Genomic DNA, 20588 nt, shown 5'->3' on the forward strand with positions numbered 1-20588 from the left:
AAAAATAAATCCACACTTCTGTGTTGTGCGGTGAACAAAAATATAAATTCAATTAATTATTTTTTTATTCAAAATAGATGCTAATTAACTTATTAAAACAAATTGCTAAATTAATAAAAATGAGTTTAAACTGAAAATATTTGTATGGTTGGATGGAAAAGTTAATTTTTTTTGTTTCAATAATACAATTAAACTTTTAATGATTTTTCAAAAATATCTATAAATTTTAAAACATTTGGTTAAAAAAAATTAAAATAACGTGAGTATTATATATATAAAAAAAAAATACTCATAAAATTTTAAAATAACAGTCAATATATGGATAAAAATCGTCTATCAACCTCTTGATTATTTACCATGATGTTAATGTTAATATATAAAATTTATGAATATTTTTAACAATGTGCTAATAGAATGTATTTTTTAATTTTTTTTTAAGTTTAAATGTATGTTTTTTTCATGTTATTTTATAAAGAGTTTAAGAATATTAATATTTTTTTAATTCAAAAATACTTTTAAAAAACAAATGATATTTTTTCACATGCATTTGAGAGTTAAATAGTTTTTTTTTTTTTTTAACTATTTTAAAAGTTTAAAGCTATTTTAGAGTAAATTATTGAGGTATTTTTTTAAAACAAATTGTAAAGTTGTTTTTACTAATTTAGCAAAAACAACTACAATCAAAATATTAACAAATAACAAAAAAAAAAAAAGAATAAATTTGAAATATCTAAACCAAAATGAGAAATTTTAATATTTATAAATTATTTTAATTTTGTCCGAGTTCAATTTGTCATCAATCGTATGCGGTGGGCACAAAGATTTGTGAATTATCCTCACCAAAATCAACGTCTCATTCCTCTTCATCGTTCGTGTTGCATTGATCCTCGGTAAGAGAGCAATTACGACAACTTTATTAGTTGCTGTGTTTTTTTTTTTACATTTGAATCGAGCTCAAAATCTTTAGCATCCAAGAAATTATCATGGACATCATCGTCTTTGAGGTGGTATGGATTTTTTCTAACTCTATTTAATTTGTTTAAATATTAAATTTATAAATATTATTTCCACTAAATCTCGACATTAGCTTTTATTTGTGAAATTACAAAGGCTAAATTGCGTGCTTGTTCGAGGAAACGAAAAATCAATAAAATAATGGGAACTCAGAAGGCTTAAACGTTTTGTGTCAGATTCTTCTGGTGTCTCCTAGTCGAAACATGAACGAAGAGCACGCATGAATTCCCGTCGATTATCTCTCCAGGGATCAATCGCCGTCGTGCCTACTGAAGATTCTGATTGTACTTGGAAGGAATTAGTGTTTTCGTTCGGGTGTTTAAGAGAAATGGTATTATGCAGTGCACCAGGTGCAAATTGACTTTGGTTCCCCACTTGTCGATTGGATCATCGCGAATTTGTAAAGAGATTGTGATTTGGTTGAAATGTCCTGGGGACTGGGATGGAAGCGGTCATCTGAGATTTTTCATTTGAAACTGAATTATGGTTCAGAAGAGGATGTGGAGAATCCTGAGCGTGTCTCATCGTCTTCGTCGTGTTCTTCTTCTTCGTCGTCATCGTCATTATCGACGACCATCTTGACGCAGGGTCATGAACTTGGATTTCGGATTGATTTGGATTGGTCGGCTGGGGACGATGAAGATCAGGTGGCTCTCAGGCTTCAGTCTCAGCTCATGGTTGCCTTGCCGGTGCCGCAGGATGCTGTGCAGGTAGAATTGCAGTATCATGAAGAAGCAGATAATGTGGACGTAGATATGAGGGTTTTGAAGAGGAGGGAACCTCTTAGAGCCGTGACGATGACGAAGTCGGCGGGATCGGGGCAGCAGAATGATGGGATTGGTGTTCTGACGCGGTTGTTTAGGTCGAATGTGGCACCGACGACGCCAGGGGCTGGCGAGGGGATGATTGATTGCGGCGAGCACTGGAAAACTGTTACCATGCTCAATCTTTGTGGCTGTGGTTTGTCGGTGAGCGTTTGTGGCAATTTATTTTACTAATCAGCTTCCCCTTCTGCGAGCATGCTTATTACAATGGCGGTTTTCATCAGCTTTTCCAGTTTTTAGATACATATTTTAGTATTTCGAAGCAATGGAACCTTGCGACATCTTCGGTTTCTTTTCCTTCTGATTGATCAATTATGTTTGGATTGCTTGTTGTTTTTTTTTTGATAGATCAATCGTTTTGATTGCTATGGTCGGGTTGAAGTTGGGTTTATTAATCTTTATTTATGTTCATTCCAGGCATTGCCTGCAGATTTATCTCGACTGCCACAACTGGAGAAATTGTACCTTGAAAACAATAAGCTATCAGTTTTGCCGCCTGAGCTTGGTGAGATCAAAAGTTTGAAAGTGCTCCGGGTTGATTCCAACTTTCTGATTTCCGTACCTGGTAAGCATTGTTTTCTAAACTCAAACCAAGTAAAAACGAGCATCTAGTATGAGTTGCTTTGATACATCTTCTGCCATATTTATTTGATTTTTGAAAAATGTTGAGCAGTAGAATTGAGGCAGTGCGTTGGGCTGGTGGAGCTATCGTTGGAATACAACAAACTCGTTAGGCCTCTTCTCGACTTCAGGTTATTTGTCTTAGTTTGCATAGTCAGCAACTCCTGCTTTGTGCTTTACACTGCTAATACCTCTTGTTTCAAGAGTATTTGGTGATCCCTTTTTTGGGTCTAATGATTTTCTCCAGCTTTATGACAGGGCTATGTCTGAGTTACGTGTTCTTAGACTATTTGGTAATCCCCTCGAATTTCTTCCTGAAATTTTGCCATTGCACAATCTACGCCATCTTTCTCTTGCAAATATCAGACTTGTGGCAGATGAAAACTTGAGATCTGTGGATGTTCAAATAGAGGTAGCATTGAACAAAATGATGCAAATATTCAAATAATGGATTGCATTAACTCATAAGACATAACTTTTTGTGTTGATTGATTTTACTTTTGATATGTGCAGATGGAAAATAACTCTTATTTTGGTGCATCTCGACATAAGCTGAGTGCCTTCTTCTCCCTTATTTTCCGTTTTTCTTCCTGCCACCACCCTTTGCTGGCATCTGCCCTAGCAAAAATCATGCAAGATAAAGGAAATCGTGCAGTTATTAGTAAAGATGAGAATGCAATTCATCAGCTTATAAGTATGATAAGCAGTGAGAACCGTCATGTGGTGAGACTTGTGTTTCTGAACTTGATTATTCCTTTTTACTTATTTATTTATAGAGATACTTCTTCTAGGTTTATTTTAAACAGTTATTACTTTTGGCAGGTTGTACAAGCATGCTTTGCTCTTTCTTCTCTTGCTGCAGATGTTTCCATTGCAATGCAGTTGATGAAAGCAGACATAATGCAGCCCATTAAAACTGTTCTAAATTCTGTTTCACAAGATGAAGTAATTTCTGTATTGCAAGTTGTGGCTAAGTTGGCTTTCACATCCGACACTGTATCTCAGAAAATGTTGACCAAGGATCTTTTGAAATCCCTGAAATTTTTATGTGCCCAGACAAATCCAGAGGCAAGTCTAAATTCTTCAGTTAACTTGCACCTTGCTTCTCTACCCTTTCGTATGTAATTCTCACAATCTTTTTCTGCAGGTGCAAAGGTCAGCTTTATTAACAGTTGGAAACTTGGCATTTTGCTTAGACAATCGTCGCATTCTAGTTACTTCTGAACAGTTGCGTGAACTACTCTTACGCTTGACAGTTGCACCTAACCCACGTGTGAATAAAGCTGCAGCTCGAGCTTTAGCAATCCTTGGTTTGTATTTTTTATCTAATTCAACTTGTACATCTGAGTTTCATGTCTTCACAATCCATTCAAATAGATTTTTTTTTGGAGTAGGGGAGAATGAAAATTTACGACGTGCCATGAAAGGGAGACCAGTAGCAAAACAAGGACTGCGAATACTCTCAATGGATGGTGGCGGCATGAAAGGTTTGGCAACAGTTCAAATACTTAAAGAAATTGAGAAGGGAACTGGAAGGCGGATACATGAATTGTTTGATCTTATATGTGGCACATCAACTGGAGGCATGCTAGCTGTTGCCCTGGGTATTAAGCAGATGACTTTGGATCAATGTGAAGAAATATATAAAAATCTCGGTAAGTTTGCTGCAAGGGTAAGCAATGATTAGATTCTGTGCACTTCATCGCTTCATGGTAAAACATGTTATTTTGGATTGTAGGAAAACTCGTCTTTGCTGAGCCTACACCTAAGGACAGTGAAGCTGCTTCCTGGAGAGAAAAGCTGGATCAACTTTACAAAAGTTCTTCACAAAGTTTTAGAGTTGTTGTCCATGGATCTAAAGTACGATTATTTCCTAGAATTTTTGCACAATTGTGTCTATCTTGTCGTGGTTCCACCTTACCTAATCTTAGGTTATGGGAAGCTCTAGTTAGCTTTTGAACTTTTCGAAAGAAAATTCTTGTCAAATTTGTCAACCCAGTGTTTTTCTGGTTTTCTCGACTCTTTCGATAGCAAGGCATCAATCTCTTTTAGTGGTCACTCTTATCTAACTTATTGTTTAAAATTATAATTATAAATGACCGAACATGGTGGATACATCATATTCTCTCCCGTAAATTAGGATCTATGTATAAATATGCTAACTTTTGTTGTTTTGCATTTTATTATCACCAACAAGTTGCTGATGGAATACTCTTGCGATGATGTCTTGCAGCATAGTGCCGATCAATTTGAGAGGCTATTGAAGGAAATGTGTGAAGATGAAGATGGAGACCTATTAATAGAATCTGCAGTTAAAAACCCCCCGAAAGTATTTGTCGTGTCAACCTTGGTGAGCATGGTACCAGCTCAGCCTTTCTTATTCCGCAATTATCAGGTTTGAGACCAAGACTCTTTTCTTTAGTGAGGCCCAGAAATTGTATATTAGAAGAAAAGATACACAGTATGAATTAGATGATTTACAACCAAAATTAGATTACAGAGTGCAACAAGAATTTCTATCCTGTAGAATCAAGAATAGATGAATGTATTCTCTTCTAATCTCTTCAGCATGAAGAATCACAAAGAATCCATGGAACGAACCTCATGCCATTCTGAAAATTCATCCTCCACTCTCTGAATTCTAATGGTTATCTCTTTTCATATGCACAACTGGATAGTTCAATGACAATGAAAAAGTATTTCTTTCCTGTTGTTTTTTACTGCAATCCTTTCAGCATTGGCAGCTACAAAAAAGCCACGTAATGGATTTTATGCTACACTTAAAATTTATCTTCCACGCCCTCCAGAGCCTGATAGGTTTTTATATGCACAACAGGATAGTTATAGCGCAACGGAAAATGATTTTTTCTCTGTTATTGTTTCTCTAAAAGCTTTTGGTTGGTTTTCTCTTTTGGTGGGTGCTGTTTTGGCATATTTTTATTTTTGGTTTGTTTATTGTTTTTTTAATCCTTTTAGAGGTTGTTTCACTAAACTTTTTGTGTTTTTCATCCATCAATGAAAAGTTGTTTCATGTTTAGAAAAAAAAAAAAAAAAATCTGTTGGACTCCTTCCGATAAGAAACAAATTTGGTCGATGCTGCATGGTTTAATCCAAGCTAAGGTCGAACCTAAACATAATGGTTTAATCGAAGTTAAGCCAAACATGATTTAGAAAAATAAGTGAGCGGTTAAGAAATAAGAGAGAGAGACAGAGAGTATTGAAATGAGACACAAAATAGAAACGGCCTGGACAATCAAGAGTCTTGATCGTTTCTTGAACAACTCAAAGAAAATCCTCAACTAAAGCAGCTTGTTTTCCTTTGCATTAACTGTACTCCTAGATCTGATTTTGGCAATTGCTGCCTTGCATTCTACATTTATGCAGTATCCTGTTGGAACACCGGAGGTACCTCTGGCAATTTCAGACAGTTCAGGAATTACTGTGTTTGGATCACCTTTGGCCAGTGCCCCAGACGGGTATAAGTGCAGTGCTTTCATCGGAAGTTGTAAACACCAAGTTTGGAAAGCCATAAGAGCATCATCCGCTGCTCCTTACTATCTTGATGATTTTTCAGATGGTATTTTCTCCTGGTTCTTGTTTAAGCGAATATATTGTTTATCCCTTTTATTAATTATTAATACCATACATTGTGTTATTCTAGTTTGTAAATTAATAAACTACACAAATAAAATCCACATGTTTCTTAAATTTGCTAGAACTTTTTATGGGTGTTGTGAGTTTTAATCACAATTTCAAGTGAAATTAAGTTGCTAGTGAATAAAATATGCTAGTAGGGTGGACATAATGACTTGAATGAAATAATACAAATCTTTCCCCTGGTTGTCATAAGATTGATTGCAATTTCATATTTAATGATATGAATTAACTTTAACATGTGAGTAGGGTGCACATAATTGTTTAATAATGAGTCTCTCATTCATACTTTTAATATATTAAAAATTAAAGATAAAGATGCTTCATCTTTGATATATTCATTCATGGTCTTCAAAACCTTCATCTTTGATATATTTATTCATGGTTCTCTGAAATTTTTTAAGATCTAAATCGCTGGCAAGATGGAGCCATAGTGGCAAACAATCCTACTATCTTTGGCATAAGAGAAGCACAGCTTCTATGGCCTGATGCGAGAATTGACTGCTTAGTTTCTGTTGGCAGTGGCTCTACTCCAATGAAGGTAATTTACTTTTCGTATGAATAATTTGATTACTTTAATTCTCTATAACCGGTCTTCACTGTTTTAGGTGAGGAAAGGTGGGTGGCGTTATTTGGACACTGGACAAGTGCTTATTGAGAGTGCATGCTCTGTGGACCGAGTGGAGGAAGCCTTGAGTACGTTATTACCTATGCTGCCTGAAATACATTATTTCAGGTTTGACCCAGGTATGATGTCTTAATGTGCACATGGGTAATTGATTTAACATTTGCGTGAAATTTCGTTTGTGCAGTTATTTTCCTTCACAAAATTCTGACCCGAAAATATTTTAGGGTTATCCTGTGGCACTTCCATTTTGAGAACAGAGACGTGCATATGATCCATGGTTTATTTTATCATTACTGCTATTTAATCTATTGCAGTGGATGAACGATGTGATATGGAACTGGATGAGACTGATCCAGCAGTCTGGCTGAAGTTGGAAGCTGCTGTTGAGGAGTATATCCAAAGTAATAATCTGGCCTTTAAGAATGCCTGTGAAAGATTAATCATGCCTTATCAACATGATGAAAAGTGGTCGGAGAACGTCAATCCACTTCATTTCTCCCGGGTCATGGCATCATCAGCAGGTGTTTGTTTTGTCCTCATGGCATTTTCAGCTGCTCAATAATTCTGTTTGGATTTTATTGAACTAACCAGTTATTCTACTGATTTTCTGGAAATGCTAGATGAGAATAGCCCTTCTTTGGGTTGGAGACGGAATGTACTACTGATTGAAGCTTCTCATAGTCCTGATGCTGGAAGATTTATGCATCATGCCCGTGAACTTGAAGCATTTTGTTCCAAAAATGGAATTCGAATATCCCTTATGCAAGGAACATCTGGGGTTTTGAAGACTGTACCTTCATCAACATTCCCAACCCCTTTTACATCACCATTGTTTACTGGAAGCTTTCCAACAAGCCCACTTCTGTATAGTCCTGATACTGGACCACAAAGGCTTGGTCGAATTGATATAGTTCCACCTTTAAGCTTAGATGGTCAATTGGGTAAAGGCGCAGCATTCACCCCAGAGTCTCCTTCAGGACCCAGAGAACTCTCCTTACCTGTACGGGTATTGCATGAGAAGTTACAGAATTCACCCCAAGTGGGCATTGTACATTTGGCCCTTCAAAATGACTCATCGGGCTCAATATTAAGGTCAACATATGAGGCAGATGTTTATGATTTATGAATTTAGTTGCAACCTTTTCATTTGGTCCTGACTTACTCATTCTTTATTCTTGTAGTTGGCAAAATGATGTTTTTGTAGTCGCAGAACCAGGAGAACTTGCAGAGAAATTTCTACGAAGTGTTAAACTCAGTTTGTTGTCAGCCATGCAGAGCCATCGTAGAAAGGGTGCATCATTGCTTGCCAATGTCTTGACTGTGTCTGATCTGGTGGCACTCAAGCCATACTTCCAAATTGGAGGCATTGTCCATCGTTATTTAGGACGACAAACCCAAGTATGTTATCTTGACATTTTTCTTTCTTCCTCGTGATTCCTTGTTAGTCAAAAGTCACAATACAGAGCACTCAAGTTCTGAGTATCAACGGATGTTTGTATTGAAGGTTATGGAGGATAACCAAGAAATTGGGGCTTACTTGTTTCGTAGAACGGTTCCTTCCTTGCACTTATCACCTGATGATGTTCGTTGGATGGTAGGGTTTCAAATCTTTCTATAATCAATCTCTTACATTTTTTTTGTCTTCAAAGTTCGTGCCATATATTTTAATTGATGCATGTTTAATTAGTTAAAGAAATTATAAAACTCTTTATTGGGGAGGGTTTCAAGTTCATTCCTAGGAGGATCATTGGAATGGTAAAGTTCGTGAGATTGTTTCTCATCAAAAAATGTTTTCTCCATTTGATTTTGTTTAGTTTTTTTTTTTTTTTTCTTTCTTTCACGTGGTTCCTTTGTCAGAACTAGTTGGTTTGGCCCTTTCAGACAAGAAATTCGATGATTTATCCTCCTTGCTTTTCCTTCTAGATGTTTGTTGTTGACCTTTGTTCGAATCATGGTGTTAGTGTCCCCAGCAAACGAGCATCTGCGAATATGGATTATTATTGTATGGAGATGTCACTTGTGTAAAGGTGTTGAAGATATTTGGTATTAGTTTGACGCCTATAAAGGTGGTTGATTCATGATAAGGGATGTGCTTTTGCATGCACCTTTTTGGCGATAGATGAAGAGTTATTTGGCACGCTGCTCGTTTTTCTTTTTGAAATATTTGGCTAGGGATGAATGGCAGTGTTTTTAAAGTTATAGAGGGTTCTTGGTCGGGGGTTGAGAGTCACCTAGTAGTTAAGATGTATAGGAGGTAGTGGGGTAGAACGGGAGAGATATAAACTTGGGGTGGGGGGCGGACTGAGAACCATGGTTAGAAGAGTGAGGCCACTTTGTTAGCAAGGGATTAGATTAAATATTTGTAAATATAGCAAGAGAGAGAAAGGGATGAGGACATCTTTTATGTAACCGGAGGGTGGCTGGTTTTTGGAGAGATTGGGGAGTTCTCAAATCCTCCCTTGGTCCTTATATTCCTTCTTGAACACAGATAACATTTCTGAGTTCTATCAGAGATCTCGAGTAATCATAAATATTTTGAAAATAGGTCAATGATTCACTGCCTTTTTCCTTCCATAATCTGTGCTTGCTAAACCTATATCCTCGAAGGTTTTTCAGACTGTTATTTCTTTGAAGTTTGATGCTCATAGTATTACTAATTTGTTTTACAGCTAGGATAGCTTAAGTTTTAAAAGATGGGTTTTCTAATAAGCTTCAAGATGATACTTGAGATTGATGGGTAGAAACTTGTACATTACATTTGTCTGTCCTTCACTTGGTTGAGGGAGGAGAATGAATCAATAACTTTCTAAATATATGGTTCTCCTAGTATTAAATAGTTAATCTGCTTGTAGCCATGTCCTTTTACCATTAATGTAGTCGTATTTCTGAATTTTGTTTAGGTTGGTGCTTGGAGGGACAGGATCATTTTCTGCACCGGAACTTATGGGCCAACCCCAGCTTTAATTAGAGCCTTCTTGAATTCCGGGGCTAAAGCTGTAATATGTTCTTCAAACAAACCCCCTGAAATGCCATCGACGACACTCCAGGCAGGGGACTATGATGTCATTGAAAATGGGAAGTTCGAGCTTGGCGAAGAGGAGGGAGAAGATGACGATGTTGAGCCTTCCAGTCCCACAAGTGACTGGGAAGACAGTGATGTTGAGAAAATGGGAAATTATTCTTTGGATACCTGGGATGACAATGAGGAGGAACTTTCACAGTTTGTTTGTCACTTGTACGACTCGTTATTCCGAGAGCGTGCAAGTGTATACGATGCCTTACACCACGCTCTTGCTTCGCATCCGAAGTTGAGGTATACATGCCATCTCCCTGGTGTCCAATAATATCTTGATCAATCTCACTGATGTTAAAAAATAAATGAAAGGTTTATAACATAGAGACACAATAGTCGGCGGTAGATGGTTTTTAGTGGAGTATAGAGAAGGTTCAAGAAAATAAGAGGGATGATCCAATTTTGAGGCTTTCGCTGTGTTCATTATATAACTAATAACTATTTTTTGACTGCCATAGTTATAAGGCACTCGAAAGGTTTTCTGACTGCTCTTATTTGTTCAATTATAACTTTGTTTAGACAAATTTAAATGTCAATGGTCATAAGTCCTCTTCTTTTAGGACTTCTTGATTACCGTGGTTGTAGTTTGTTACTCGAAGGAATGGTCCAGACTCCGTTGGGAATATGTGTTTGTAAGATTGCAAGTTCGAATATGAAAGTGGAAAGAAATGCTATTTTATGTCATACTTCTACTAAGTTATGCGTACCATCTTTATTTTAAAATGTTATTCGAATAAAGAGATAACTAATGCATTATATCATGAATACAGAGATGATGATTCCCTTTAAAGCGGTAGAAATGACTCAGTTATAAAGCTTATGTTTTAATTTTTAAAAGGAGTGTATGATTAAATTAATTGAGGTATAGAATTTTTGAGATCGAAGTCTAACTTTGAACTTCAAAAATTTAATTTTATGTCTAATAGATTTATAAAGTTACTGTGTCTAATAAATATCGTCCAATCAACTTTGGACATAATTAGACTTTTTTGAATAATTGGTTTCTTAGCTAATTTTTTTTTTTAAAAATTGCCTAATAAAATTTCAAATATTTAATTTCATATTTAATAATTTTTTAGATTCCTTAAAGAAAATTGAGTGAAGAAAGATTTATTATATACAAAATTAAGTTACAAATCTATTTGTATAAATTAGTGTCAGATGTTGAATATATAATCTAAAATTTTCATTTTAAAATCATAAAAGAGTAAAAGAGTCTCAAGAGTGAACAGGTGGGCCATAAGAAAATTCGCTTGAAATTTCAACCTGGTTTGGAGGATGGAAGGTGATGAGATTTAACCTTCATGGAAGCAAATTATAATAAGCTTAATCCTTTTATGTTATGGTCATAAATTATGAATTGACAAAACCACAACTCCCTACGACATCCCTACCTAAACAAAAGGAAGCAGGCAAGATGGGAAAGATCATCACCTCTTTTAATTTAGGAAAAGGCATGAGCAAAGCATAAGTAAGTATGGCCCCACAACAATGTCAAGTAAAGCAATCAATTGGATGGGCTATGGGCTCCCTATAGGGTGCACAAGAAATCTTCACAGCTCAATCAACAATCCACTTTTATTCTAAAGCATTGATTGATCTTAGTTTTCAATGTTAAATAACAGGCACACGCAACAAATCATTATCAGAAATCATTTGTGTAGGGGACTGTTCACCCAAAATAAAATAAAAAGAGCAGAAAAGGTATCATAATATCACCGGTGGCAGGGAACTCGGAATGAATATTATGTCAAAATCTCGAGCTGTGCTGTTATCTCTCTTCCAAAGCACTTTACTTGGGTAGATGGCTTCATAAAAAGATAAAAAAGGAGGTGGCTTAGACTCAAAGCCAGCAAGGAATCCCAACCCCTTCACGAAAAGGACTCCACGACATCACATCCTTCATCCCAAAAGCCTCTTTGCATTTCTTTAATTTTACATCAAAAGGATGCAGCACAATAAACCCAGCACCACATTTTGCAAATCCCATGAAAAAATGGCTGCCACTGCTTCTGTTGCCATTGGAACTCGAGGAACCATTGGTTCACTCATCAAGAAGGAAATTGATTATTTTGCCAAGATTGAGCTTGAAAGATGCAGCAGCGGCTGCTCACAAAGGCCCCAAGCACCTGACATGGCTACTTCTGGCTGCAGCAGTTCGCCACCCACTTTCTGGCACTCTGTAATGTCGTGGCGAAGGAAGAAGAAGCGCAGCAGAAGTCGATTTGTCCCGAAAATATGCTCATCGGCTTTTGATGTTTCTGAAAGCAATCAGATGAATAAGATTTCCGGGTTCAATTACACGATCCTTCAGAATAATTTCCACAGCTTACACATGTAGATGATGTTCCATAATCTTCAGCTACCAAGCATCTTCTTAAATGCGAGTTGTTCGATGTTGCATCTCCTATAACGGATCCAATTCTGACAAGCCAGAGAAAGAAGGAACCAATCAGCTGTTTCAACCGTCAAGGTAAGGTAATTTAGTTTTGGAGAAAATTTTCAATTCTTCTCAGGGGTACTTTGTTGTTTGTTCCTGCAATTGTATGGAGGACCTGCATCCCTTAACAAGTTTCTTCTTGCAGGTCCATGAGAGAGAGAGAAGAGAAGGGCAAGAAACAGTTCCTCTGGAAAATATTAGTTCTTCAATATTGTGGCCTTCACTACTCTTTCCTGTCACCCCAATCCACCACAAGTTCAAGATTTCTTGATTTAATTTGAGTTTCTATGCCTTCTCCATCCAATTGTCTTACAGAATTTCAGTAGCCATTTATTAGTTTTAGGTTGGTGGTGCAGGTAGCAGTTAGCACCAGCCTCACCTGTACTTCACTTGAAATGCATATTCAAAATGTACACAAGAATGAGCAAATACAATTGTAACTCAGTCCAGGTAAGACAATTGCATAAGAATCCAAAATCACTGTGAAAACATGCACAAAAAACAGAAGCATTTTATCTGGCACTTGCTTCCTATCCAAATTAACTATGGCAGACAGGGAGAGTTGAATTATAACAGGAAAGATGACTAAATCTGAAGACAAAATTGCTATTTTTATTGACACACAATTGCTTTAAAACAATCTGGTTTCCACCGATGCATCAATTACTAACCTAACAGGAAGAGCCACCACCATAATTCAAGAATAAAATGTTCGGCATAGCCTCTCAGAAGTGGACCTGACTGCTAGCCAACAATTTATTGCACCTGCAAAACATAAGCAGAGGGTGATGAGCTGAAGCCAAGAAAAATGCTGCGTCCTCTAGTATTTCCCTGAACACTCGCTTGGTATTGATGGCTGCAAAGTATCCCAGAATTTCCTCACTGAGGTAATCCAGCTTCAATTTCATTCCACTTTTCAACATTCTTTGAGAACCTCTCCTTGATTTGCCCAATAAGTTGCTTTGCCTCGTCGACCTTCGAGATGCTAACTAATCCATCAACAAGAGACTTCATCGTAGTGATATTTGGAACCCACCCCTTCTCCATGCTTTCGCCACAGATCTTGAAAGCGGCATCATAATCTCCTCCTCGACAAAGGAAATAAACCAAAGTGAAATAGCAATCACTGTCAGGTTGGCAACCGCTGTTGATCATTCTCTTAAAAAGATTCTTAGCTTCATCCAGATTTCCTTCCCTACAGAATCCATGAATCAACTTACAGTATGTAACAGAGTTTGGTTTCATACCTCTCGACAACATCCCATCAAATAAAGCCTTCGCCTCTGATGATTTCTTCAATTTACAAAGACTCAGTATTCTTGCATTATATGTACTAACTCCACGCCGCACACCATATTTTCCCATCAAATTTATGACTTTCTCAACATCCTCGTACTTCTCTTCCTTATAGCATCCAGCAAGCCAGTTCGCAAAAGTAGTCGCATTTGGTTTGACACCCTTCCTGTCCATTTCCGCCACAATCGAAAACACTGCACTCGAGGAACCCGACTCCGAGAACGCCTTGATTACTCTGTTATAAGTATCGAGATCTGGTTCGATTCCGTAAATCTTAGGGAACTCCATAAAAACCCGCTTCAGTTCCTTATAGTCCTTAGCTACATTACAAGCAAATAGCAATGCATTAAGCGATTTAACCGAATGACGCACACCCAGTTCATCAATTTGCTTGAAAGTGCGAATAGCATGATCGAGCATATTGGCCTGGCCATAGAGAATAATAGCGTGGCAAGCAAAACGCTCGTTTTTCAAGTCGGGACGAGACTTCAACTCCTCGAGGAAAAGGCGAATTCCATCGAAGTGCTTGGACTCTGAAAGCTTAGAAATAGCAACAGAGAAAGCGATGCGATCGAGATGTGATTCTGGAGTGAGAGTAGCGGCTCGGCAAATATCGATTATACGCTCAGGATTGTCCTCAACTTTCAGTAGGGACAATGCGGCCCTCGATTTCTGTTTAGCTGACAAAGGATTAGTGGAATCAGGGGAAAGGATTGTCGATAGACAACGGTAGTGAAGACGATGGTTGATGTAACTCCAATTCGAAGGGAAAGCATTGCGGAGGCGATAAAGAAGCGCCATAGCTCGAGAATGATTAGCAGAGAGAGAGAGAGATAAAGGGTTCAAGGTCTAGGGTTTTAAGAAGAGCTAGAAGACGAAGGCGGGCTTCCCGATCACGTGCAGGTGTGAAACAGGGAGATTAGTGAGCCCTTTAATCTTTGCCGTCGTTCGATTTGAGAACGGAAAAGTATGACAATTGAACGGTAGGGATTGAGAGTCAACTGAAAGTACTATGTTACCCACAAAAACCCTTCAAATTGAAAAAAAAAAGAGGGATTGAACCCGACGTGAATCGAACACGCAACCTTCTGATCTGGAGTCAGACGCGCTACCATTGCGCCACGGATCCTTCGATGGCAGATGATCGGTAGGACTATAAAATAATTGTCTACAAAACCCTTCAAATTGGAAAAAAAAAAAAAAAGAAGAAAAGAATTGAACCCGACGTGAATCGAACACGCAACCTTCTGATCTGGAGTCAGACGCGCTACCATTGCGCCACGGATCCTTTCGTGACTGATATCATAAAACAAAAGTATAATTAATATATGCACGAAAATCGTAATGACAGATTTGTATATTTTTGTAAATATAAATGCATTTATCTCATAATATATACACCAAATTTTTAAATATTGTAATCGTTAATAATTCACTAAAAATTGTTGACAATCCTCGGTCGACATCTACTTACCAGCATTGTACAAATTGAACCATCAACGATAAATTATGGCATGAGTTGAAGTTACCTTTCTCATTAGTATTTTACTTTCAAAATGTTGATAAAGCCTAAAATTTTTAAAACTAGTTAGAGCTATATTCACATTATCATTAATTAAAAAAAAACTAATAACATTTAAATTTATTTATTTTTAAAGGAGAAGTTTAAATAAATCATATCCTTTATTTCAACTTATTTACCTAAGTGATAATCAATTATGAATGTAATAATGGGATGATTATTACCGCCAAAATAATAATATTACTTAAAAGGATTAATATTGAGTGGGTCAAAAATTATTATTTGTTAAAAGGAGACCCAATCAAATATTGAAAAGCTAAAATAAACTATAATTATAGTGAAAATAAATTCGAGTTCAATTTAATCTCGGGCCGATCAAACTCTAGGTTAACTCAACCTTTAAGTTATGTCTAACCTAGAGTTACAGGGACAAGTTTCAGATCAAGCTCTAGGTCAATTAACTTTGGTCAACTTAACCTTCAAACCAAGTCTAACTTGCAATATTAAAGTTAAGTCGGTGCATAATCAGTTTATTTGAAGAAGGTTTATAAGCTTAATTTGTAACGATTAAAAATAAAAATTAAATAATTATTTAAAAAATATATATATAATTTATTATATGCATCCAGATTTTCACTAGTTGTTTTATAATTAATTTAAGCCTAACGTGACTTCATTATCACTAAGGAAATAAAAACAAATAAAACATAGCCGTCCAAATCCACATTTCTAGATTGACGTTAATTTACAAAATTTTAAATTCAGCCTTTTTTTTTTTTTTTTTGGTACTAAATCATTTCCTATTTTAAACATTTATTTTGTAATTTTAAATTTAATTATCATTAGAGATATATACGGGTGGGACCTGCAGATAAAATAGACGTGTAGCACCATATTTTTTTCACCATTTCACCGGATTATAATTTTATATCTAATTTAATATGTGTGTAAGGACTGAGATCTGCGGGCAGATATTGTCCTATTTGTTTTCTCCCCCATCCTAGGTGGGATATCACAATCCACCTCTCTTGGCCGTAGCGTTCTCGCTAGCACTCAAAATCGATGTGAGACCACCCCCAAATCTACCCCTTAGGGGCCAGTGTTCTTACTGGCACTGCCTTGTGTCTACCCTCCTTCAGGGAATAGCGAGAAGATTGGTACATCGTCCGGTGAATGGCTCTAATACCATTTGTAACGACCCAGATCCACCTCTAGCAGATGTTGTGCTTTTTTTACTTTCCCTCAAAGCTTTGAAATGGTCGGCTGGAAAAAAGTTTTTACATCCTTACAAAGGTGATTTGTTCTCATCCTAGAACCGAGGTCCGAGGTGGACATCACAATTTGTAAAAAAGATAATCCAACCGGCACAAGAAATACAAAAAAGGAAAAGACAAGAAATAAAAGCAGGGATTATAAAATTTATGTGGAGGGAAACATAAGTAGAATTGTTCTTTTCTACGGCCTTTCCTGAATTATGAATTGATTACTTTGGAGAGACCGACCAAGGGCCGAAAGCCAAAATCAAAGAACAATCCCTCTTCTTCTTTGCCCTCTCTCCTCGCCGGCGTTCTGGTGGCTGTCTCGCCGGCGTTTGCTTGGCCGTGTCAATTTATCGGAACTTCGGTTCTCTGAATCTACGGTGGAGAGGAAGGGCGATAGTGATTAGTGAGAAAGTTTCTTCACTAATTGGGGAAAAATGGCGAGACTGCAACTGAACTTGACGACGGCCATGGAGATGGGCGTTACGGCATCTAGCTGGTGGAATGACATCAACGAATCTACTTTTTGGCAGGATCGGATTTTCTACTCTCTCTGTGCTATATACGCGCTAGTCTCCGCCGTTGCTTTGGTATCTCTCTCCTGCTTCCGTACCTCATCTATCTAAATTATCTGCTATGCTGTGTTCGAGAGCTCGTTATTGTTATGGTTTTTGAACTGTGTGTGTGTGTGTTTTTTTTTTCCCTTTTTAGCTGATTGGTAGGTTTGAGTGCGTTCCAGTTTTCTAGAATTTCTCCTTGTACCAACGGACGGGCGCCAATGGTTATGGTTATGGTTTATTTAATGGAACTCTAGGAGAATGAGAATTTCATATTCCTGCAAGTACAATTCGTGTTTCCATTATTAATTCATAACTTTCCGGGTTTTGAATGCAAATCTCCAAGTTGTGTTTCCATTATTAATTCAGAACTTCTTTAAAATAGAGCTGTAGAATAGGAATTTTTGTTTAGATTTTGGGGATCCGGAACTTAGTTTTGTGTACGTGCGTGCAGATTCAATTGATTAGGATTGAACTGAGAGTTCCTGAATATGGTTGGACAACACAGAAGGTTTTCCATCTAATGAACTTCATCGTCAATGGAGGTAATATAAAGATTATTGTTCGCTTTATTCTCAATGGAGGCATTTAAGGCTTTGATTGATAGTTTCAATTCTTACTCCGTGATTCAGTACGCGCAATTGTGTTTGGGCTCCACAAGCAAGTGTTTCTTTTGCAACCAAAAGTAAGTTTACTTGAGCAGTATCTGAACCTTTGATATTATTTATGATAATTTGCCTGTGCAATATCTGTATCTCAAATATTATTTGGGATTTGCATGGACTCAAAATTTCAGTTCTTATTTTTTTCACAGAAGGGAACAGACATTTGCCAATGTTATTTAGCCTACTTGTCGCAAAGCTGTTTTACGAGATCAAATATTGCATTAGCTTGCATGAATATTGAAGATGATGAAAACCTATATTAGAGATTACTTAATCGTATTGGTGTGTCTTTTGTGGAAGATTTTCTTACAAATGTTCTACAAATTTTGGAACTCTGGCAATTATTATAGGTTACTTTGAACTACTCCCTATCGTTTATGGACTGTGCTTTCGGTTGTTCTTGAGCCACTCGAGAGTTATTCTCAAGTTAACAGCCATTTTGTAAACAACACAATAGAAAACAATTTTCAAAACTAACAGTTTTTTTAACAACACTTCCAAATGGCATCTTCGTTTCTCTTTTTTTTTCTTTTTATCGAACTTTCATAATATGATAGTTGTTCATAGTCTATCTCCTCTTAAAATCTTTAAATGTGCCATGAATACTAAACCTTTTTACTGAAGTATGTCAACTAATTCTGATTCAGGTTCTACTGTTGTTATTATTGGAACTTCCTGGTCTTCTTTTTTTCTCAACGTACTCACTCCTGGTCCTCTTCTGGGCAGAGATATACCACCAGGCAAGTTTTGTGTATTGTTTTGCTATCTATTTTCTTGCTTGCAATCAAGGCTGTCTTCCCTTTTTAGTGGCTGAGCTGTCGTTGATATTGCCATCATTTGGGGCACAATGAAGATTGCTGATTTTTCATTGATTGTTTTGTTGAACAGGCAAGAAGTCTGCCAACAGATAAACTACGAACAGTTTACATTTCAGTCAACAGTGTGATATATCTTATACAGGTACACCACTTACTCTTAGCTACCCTTGTTTGGAATTCAAAAAGTAGCCAATTCATACTTTAAAATCTTTGATTGAATTCAGAATATTATTTGGAAGGGTGAAGGAATTCCTGGTATTCAAATTCATGAGGAGGGATTTCGCTGAATCATGTTATGTGTTGAACTCAACTCAAAGTTAATAACTAGTAATTTTTGGACAGGTTTGCATTTGGATATACATCGGGGTGGATGACAACAGCCTGGTGGAATTCATTGGAAAAATTTTCATTGCAGGTTAGTCTTTGTATCCTCATTTCCTGTGTACAAGAGGTCCGGTTTTGTAGATTGGATCTAGAAGATAATTTTATCAGTACTAATCATTTTTTTCCCTTTCTAACCACTGCTTCCTTTTTTTCATTTTCTCAGTGGTGTCGTTCATAGCTGCAGTAGGCTTCTTGATATATGGTGGAAGGTGAGTATCTGCTTCATGTCTGGTGGACATATTATTCAATGCATCGAGATTTTGTATAATCTTTGATTTTTTTTTTCCTGACTCTTCTCTTGTATGAAAATCTTTAGATTATTTTTCATGCTTAGACGTTTTCCGATTGAATCTAAAGGGAGAAGGAAGAAACTTCATGAGGTATGTGTCCAATATATTAGTCCTCTATCATGATGTAACCACAAACGCCATTTTCTTCCTATTATATGAAGAAAATTGAGTAATTTATGAAGATCTCTTTCTTCCATACCTGTATGTGATATTCTGGTAACTGATAATGTGAATTTTATAATTTATACAAACAAATTGTCTGGTCAAATTCCATTGACTTTTCTGTGGAAATTTGTTACCGAGATACCATGATTACAAGGGCGCATAGGCTTAGAAGACTACTTGGTTTCTGCAACGTATGCAATTTATTATTTATACATTAAACTTGAGCTGATTTTTTGGAAAATGTGATCGTTTTAAGCTTCAGATCTATCATATATATAAAAGTCTATGATCTCCACATCCCAAGCTGTTCCCCAGGTTGTACGATTTGTTTATTAAAATTTGACATAAATGACGATAATAGAAAAAGTAAACTCCTTCAATTGTAAAGCAGGATTCATGATGTTATTTGCAGGCTTATAAACCATAATTTGTGGGTTTTCATGTATATTAAGGATCCACTTAATCATGCTTATTTTTTTAAAAATAATTGCAGGTTGGATCTGTAACCGCCATATGCTTCACCTGCTTCCTCATTCGATGCTTTGTGGTATGGTTCCATATCCTCCTTCTAGTAATGAAAACCCATCTTCGTTTGGGAATGCTTATTAAGCATAGGGTGCTATAAATGGATTGAATTCTGTGGTTGAAGAAACAAAACTTTTCTGACAATGCATGGAATTCACAAGTTGTTTTTTGTTTTTTTAATTGTTGAGTGCAGGTTGCTTTATCCGCTTTTGATGCAAATGCATCACTTGACGTTTTAGAACACCCCCTTCTGAATTTCATCTACTACTCGGTACTTCGCTTTACTAAGCTTGTTCGTGCTTCGTATTTCTGTTTTCGATATAATCCACTTACTCTAGGCTGATATAAACCATTTTATTGAACTTACAGTTGGTCGAAATTCTGCCTTCAGCATTAGTTCTTTACATATTACGCAAATTGCCTCCTAAGAGAATATCAGCTCAATACCACCCCATTCGCTAGTTAATATGCATGTTACATTCTGAACACGTCCGCCCCTCCTTGGGTCTAATGTATGAAGAGGTGGGTCTAATGTGGCATTCTGCTGTAGCATGTGAGGTCAAAGAAAGACCAAGCTGTTTGCTGCTGCCTGAGAGATATTATGTAGCTCTTCCCCCGGTGTTGTTTGATTTGAACAACTCATTCTATTGGATCTAAATGTGCAAAATTAGATTTCTGTAAGGTGAAGTATTGTGTTTTTGATCTGTATCCAAGTGTGGAGGAATCAGTGATCTGCTTGTAATTTATTTTTGCTTGTTGATGTTCTTGTTTGTGATTTTGTTCAGTATTTGTAAAGAAGTGATGAAGTAGATTTATTTGCGTACTTCTGAGTTTCAACTCGAACACGATTCAC

The 20588-nt window shown here is 36.7% G+C and overlaps 3 protein-coding genes and 2 non-coding genes across 8 annotated transcripts; 2 read left to right on the plus strand and 3 right to left on the minus strand.

The window, feature by feature from the left end:
* The first annotated feature begins 1162 nt into the window (after positions 1-1162).
* Positions 1163-10500, plus strand: LOC111440052 (phospholipase A I). Of its 3 annotated transcripts, none has more exons than XM_023077435.1 (18): positions 1163-1982; positions 2256-2403; positions 2512-2590; positions 2718-2871; positions 2973-3182; positions 3282-3527; positions 3607-3769; positions 3854-4114; positions 4198-4319; positions 4693-4854; positions 5844-6036; positions 6518-6654; positions 6722-6860; positions 7056-7262; positions 7362-7833; positions 7923-8139; positions 8246-8335; positions 9642-10500. In XM_023077435.1, exons 1-18 carry the CDS (start codon positions 1440-1442, stop codon positions 10083-10085), a joined length of 3987 nt encoding a protein of 1328 aa, XP_022933203.1. In that variant the 5' UTR covers positions 1163-1439; the 3' UTR covers positions 10086-10500. The 3 variants fall into 3 exon arrangements, with proteins under 3 accessions (XP_022933203.1, XP_022933204.1, XP_022933205.1); XM_023077436.1 differs by having other exon boundaries at positions 2515-2590; XM_023077437.1 differs by lacking the exons at positions 1163-1982; positions 2256-2403 and having other exon boundaries at positions 2515-2590; positions 2707-2871.
* An 866-nt stretch (positions 10501-11366) lies between these two features.
* Positions 11367-14415, minus strand: LOC111440056 (pentatricopeptide repeat-containing protein At1g61870, mitochondrial). Of its 2 annotated transcripts, none has more exons than XM_023077442.1 (2): positions 12926-14415; positions 11367-12633 (listed from the first exon to the last, which is right to left on the minus strand). In XM_023077442.1, the coding sequence occupies exon 1, from the start codon at positions 14349-14351 to the stop codon at positions 13134-13136; it is 1218 nt and encodes a 405-aa protein (XP_022933210.1). In that variant the 5' UTR covers positions 14352-14415; the 3' UTR covers positions 11367-12633; positions 12926-13133. The 2 variants fall into 2 exon arrangements, with proteins under 2 accessions (XP_022933210.1, XP_022933209.1); XM_023077441.1 differs by having other exon boundaries at positions 11367-12643.
* A 192-nt stretch (positions 14416-14607) lies between these two features.
* On the minus strand, positions 14608-14679 carry TRNAW-CCA. Its single transcript has one exon. It is a non-coding gene; the product is annotated as a tRNA-Trp (tRNA).
* Positions 14680-14766: 87 nt separating this feature from the next.
* TRNAW-CCA lies at positions 14767-14838 on the minus strand. Its single transcript has one exon. It is a non-coding gene; the product is annotated as a tRNA-Trp (tRNA).
* A 1668-nt stretch (positions 14839-16506) lies between these two features.
* Positions 16507-20558, plus strand: LOC111440060 (tobamovirus multiplication protein 1-like). The gene is made up of 11 exons (XM_023077447.1): positions 16507-16921; positions 17343-17433; positions 17521-17573; positions 18201-18293; positions 18442-18513; positions 18714-18786; positions 18919-18964; positions 19072-19135; positions 19704-19757; positions 19929-20006; positions 20105-20558. The coding sequence occupies exons 1-11, from the start codon at positions 16769-16771 to the stop codon at positions 20195-20197; spliced, it is 870 nt and encodes a 289-aa protein (XP_022933215.1). The 5' UTR covers positions 16507-16768; the 3' UTR covers positions 20198-20558.
* The last annotated feature ends 30 nt before the right edge of the window (positions 20559-20588 follow it).

This window comes from Cucurbita moschata, unplaced genomic scaffold (assembly GCF_002738365.1).
Source record: "Cucurbita moschata cultivar Rifu unplaced genomic scaffold, Cmos_1.0 Cmo_Scf00133, whole genome shotgun sequence".
In the NCBI taxonomy this organism is placed as follows: Eukaryota; Viridiplantae; Streptophyta; class Magnoliopsida; order Cucurbitales; family Cucurbitaceae; genus Cucurbita; species Cucurbita moschata.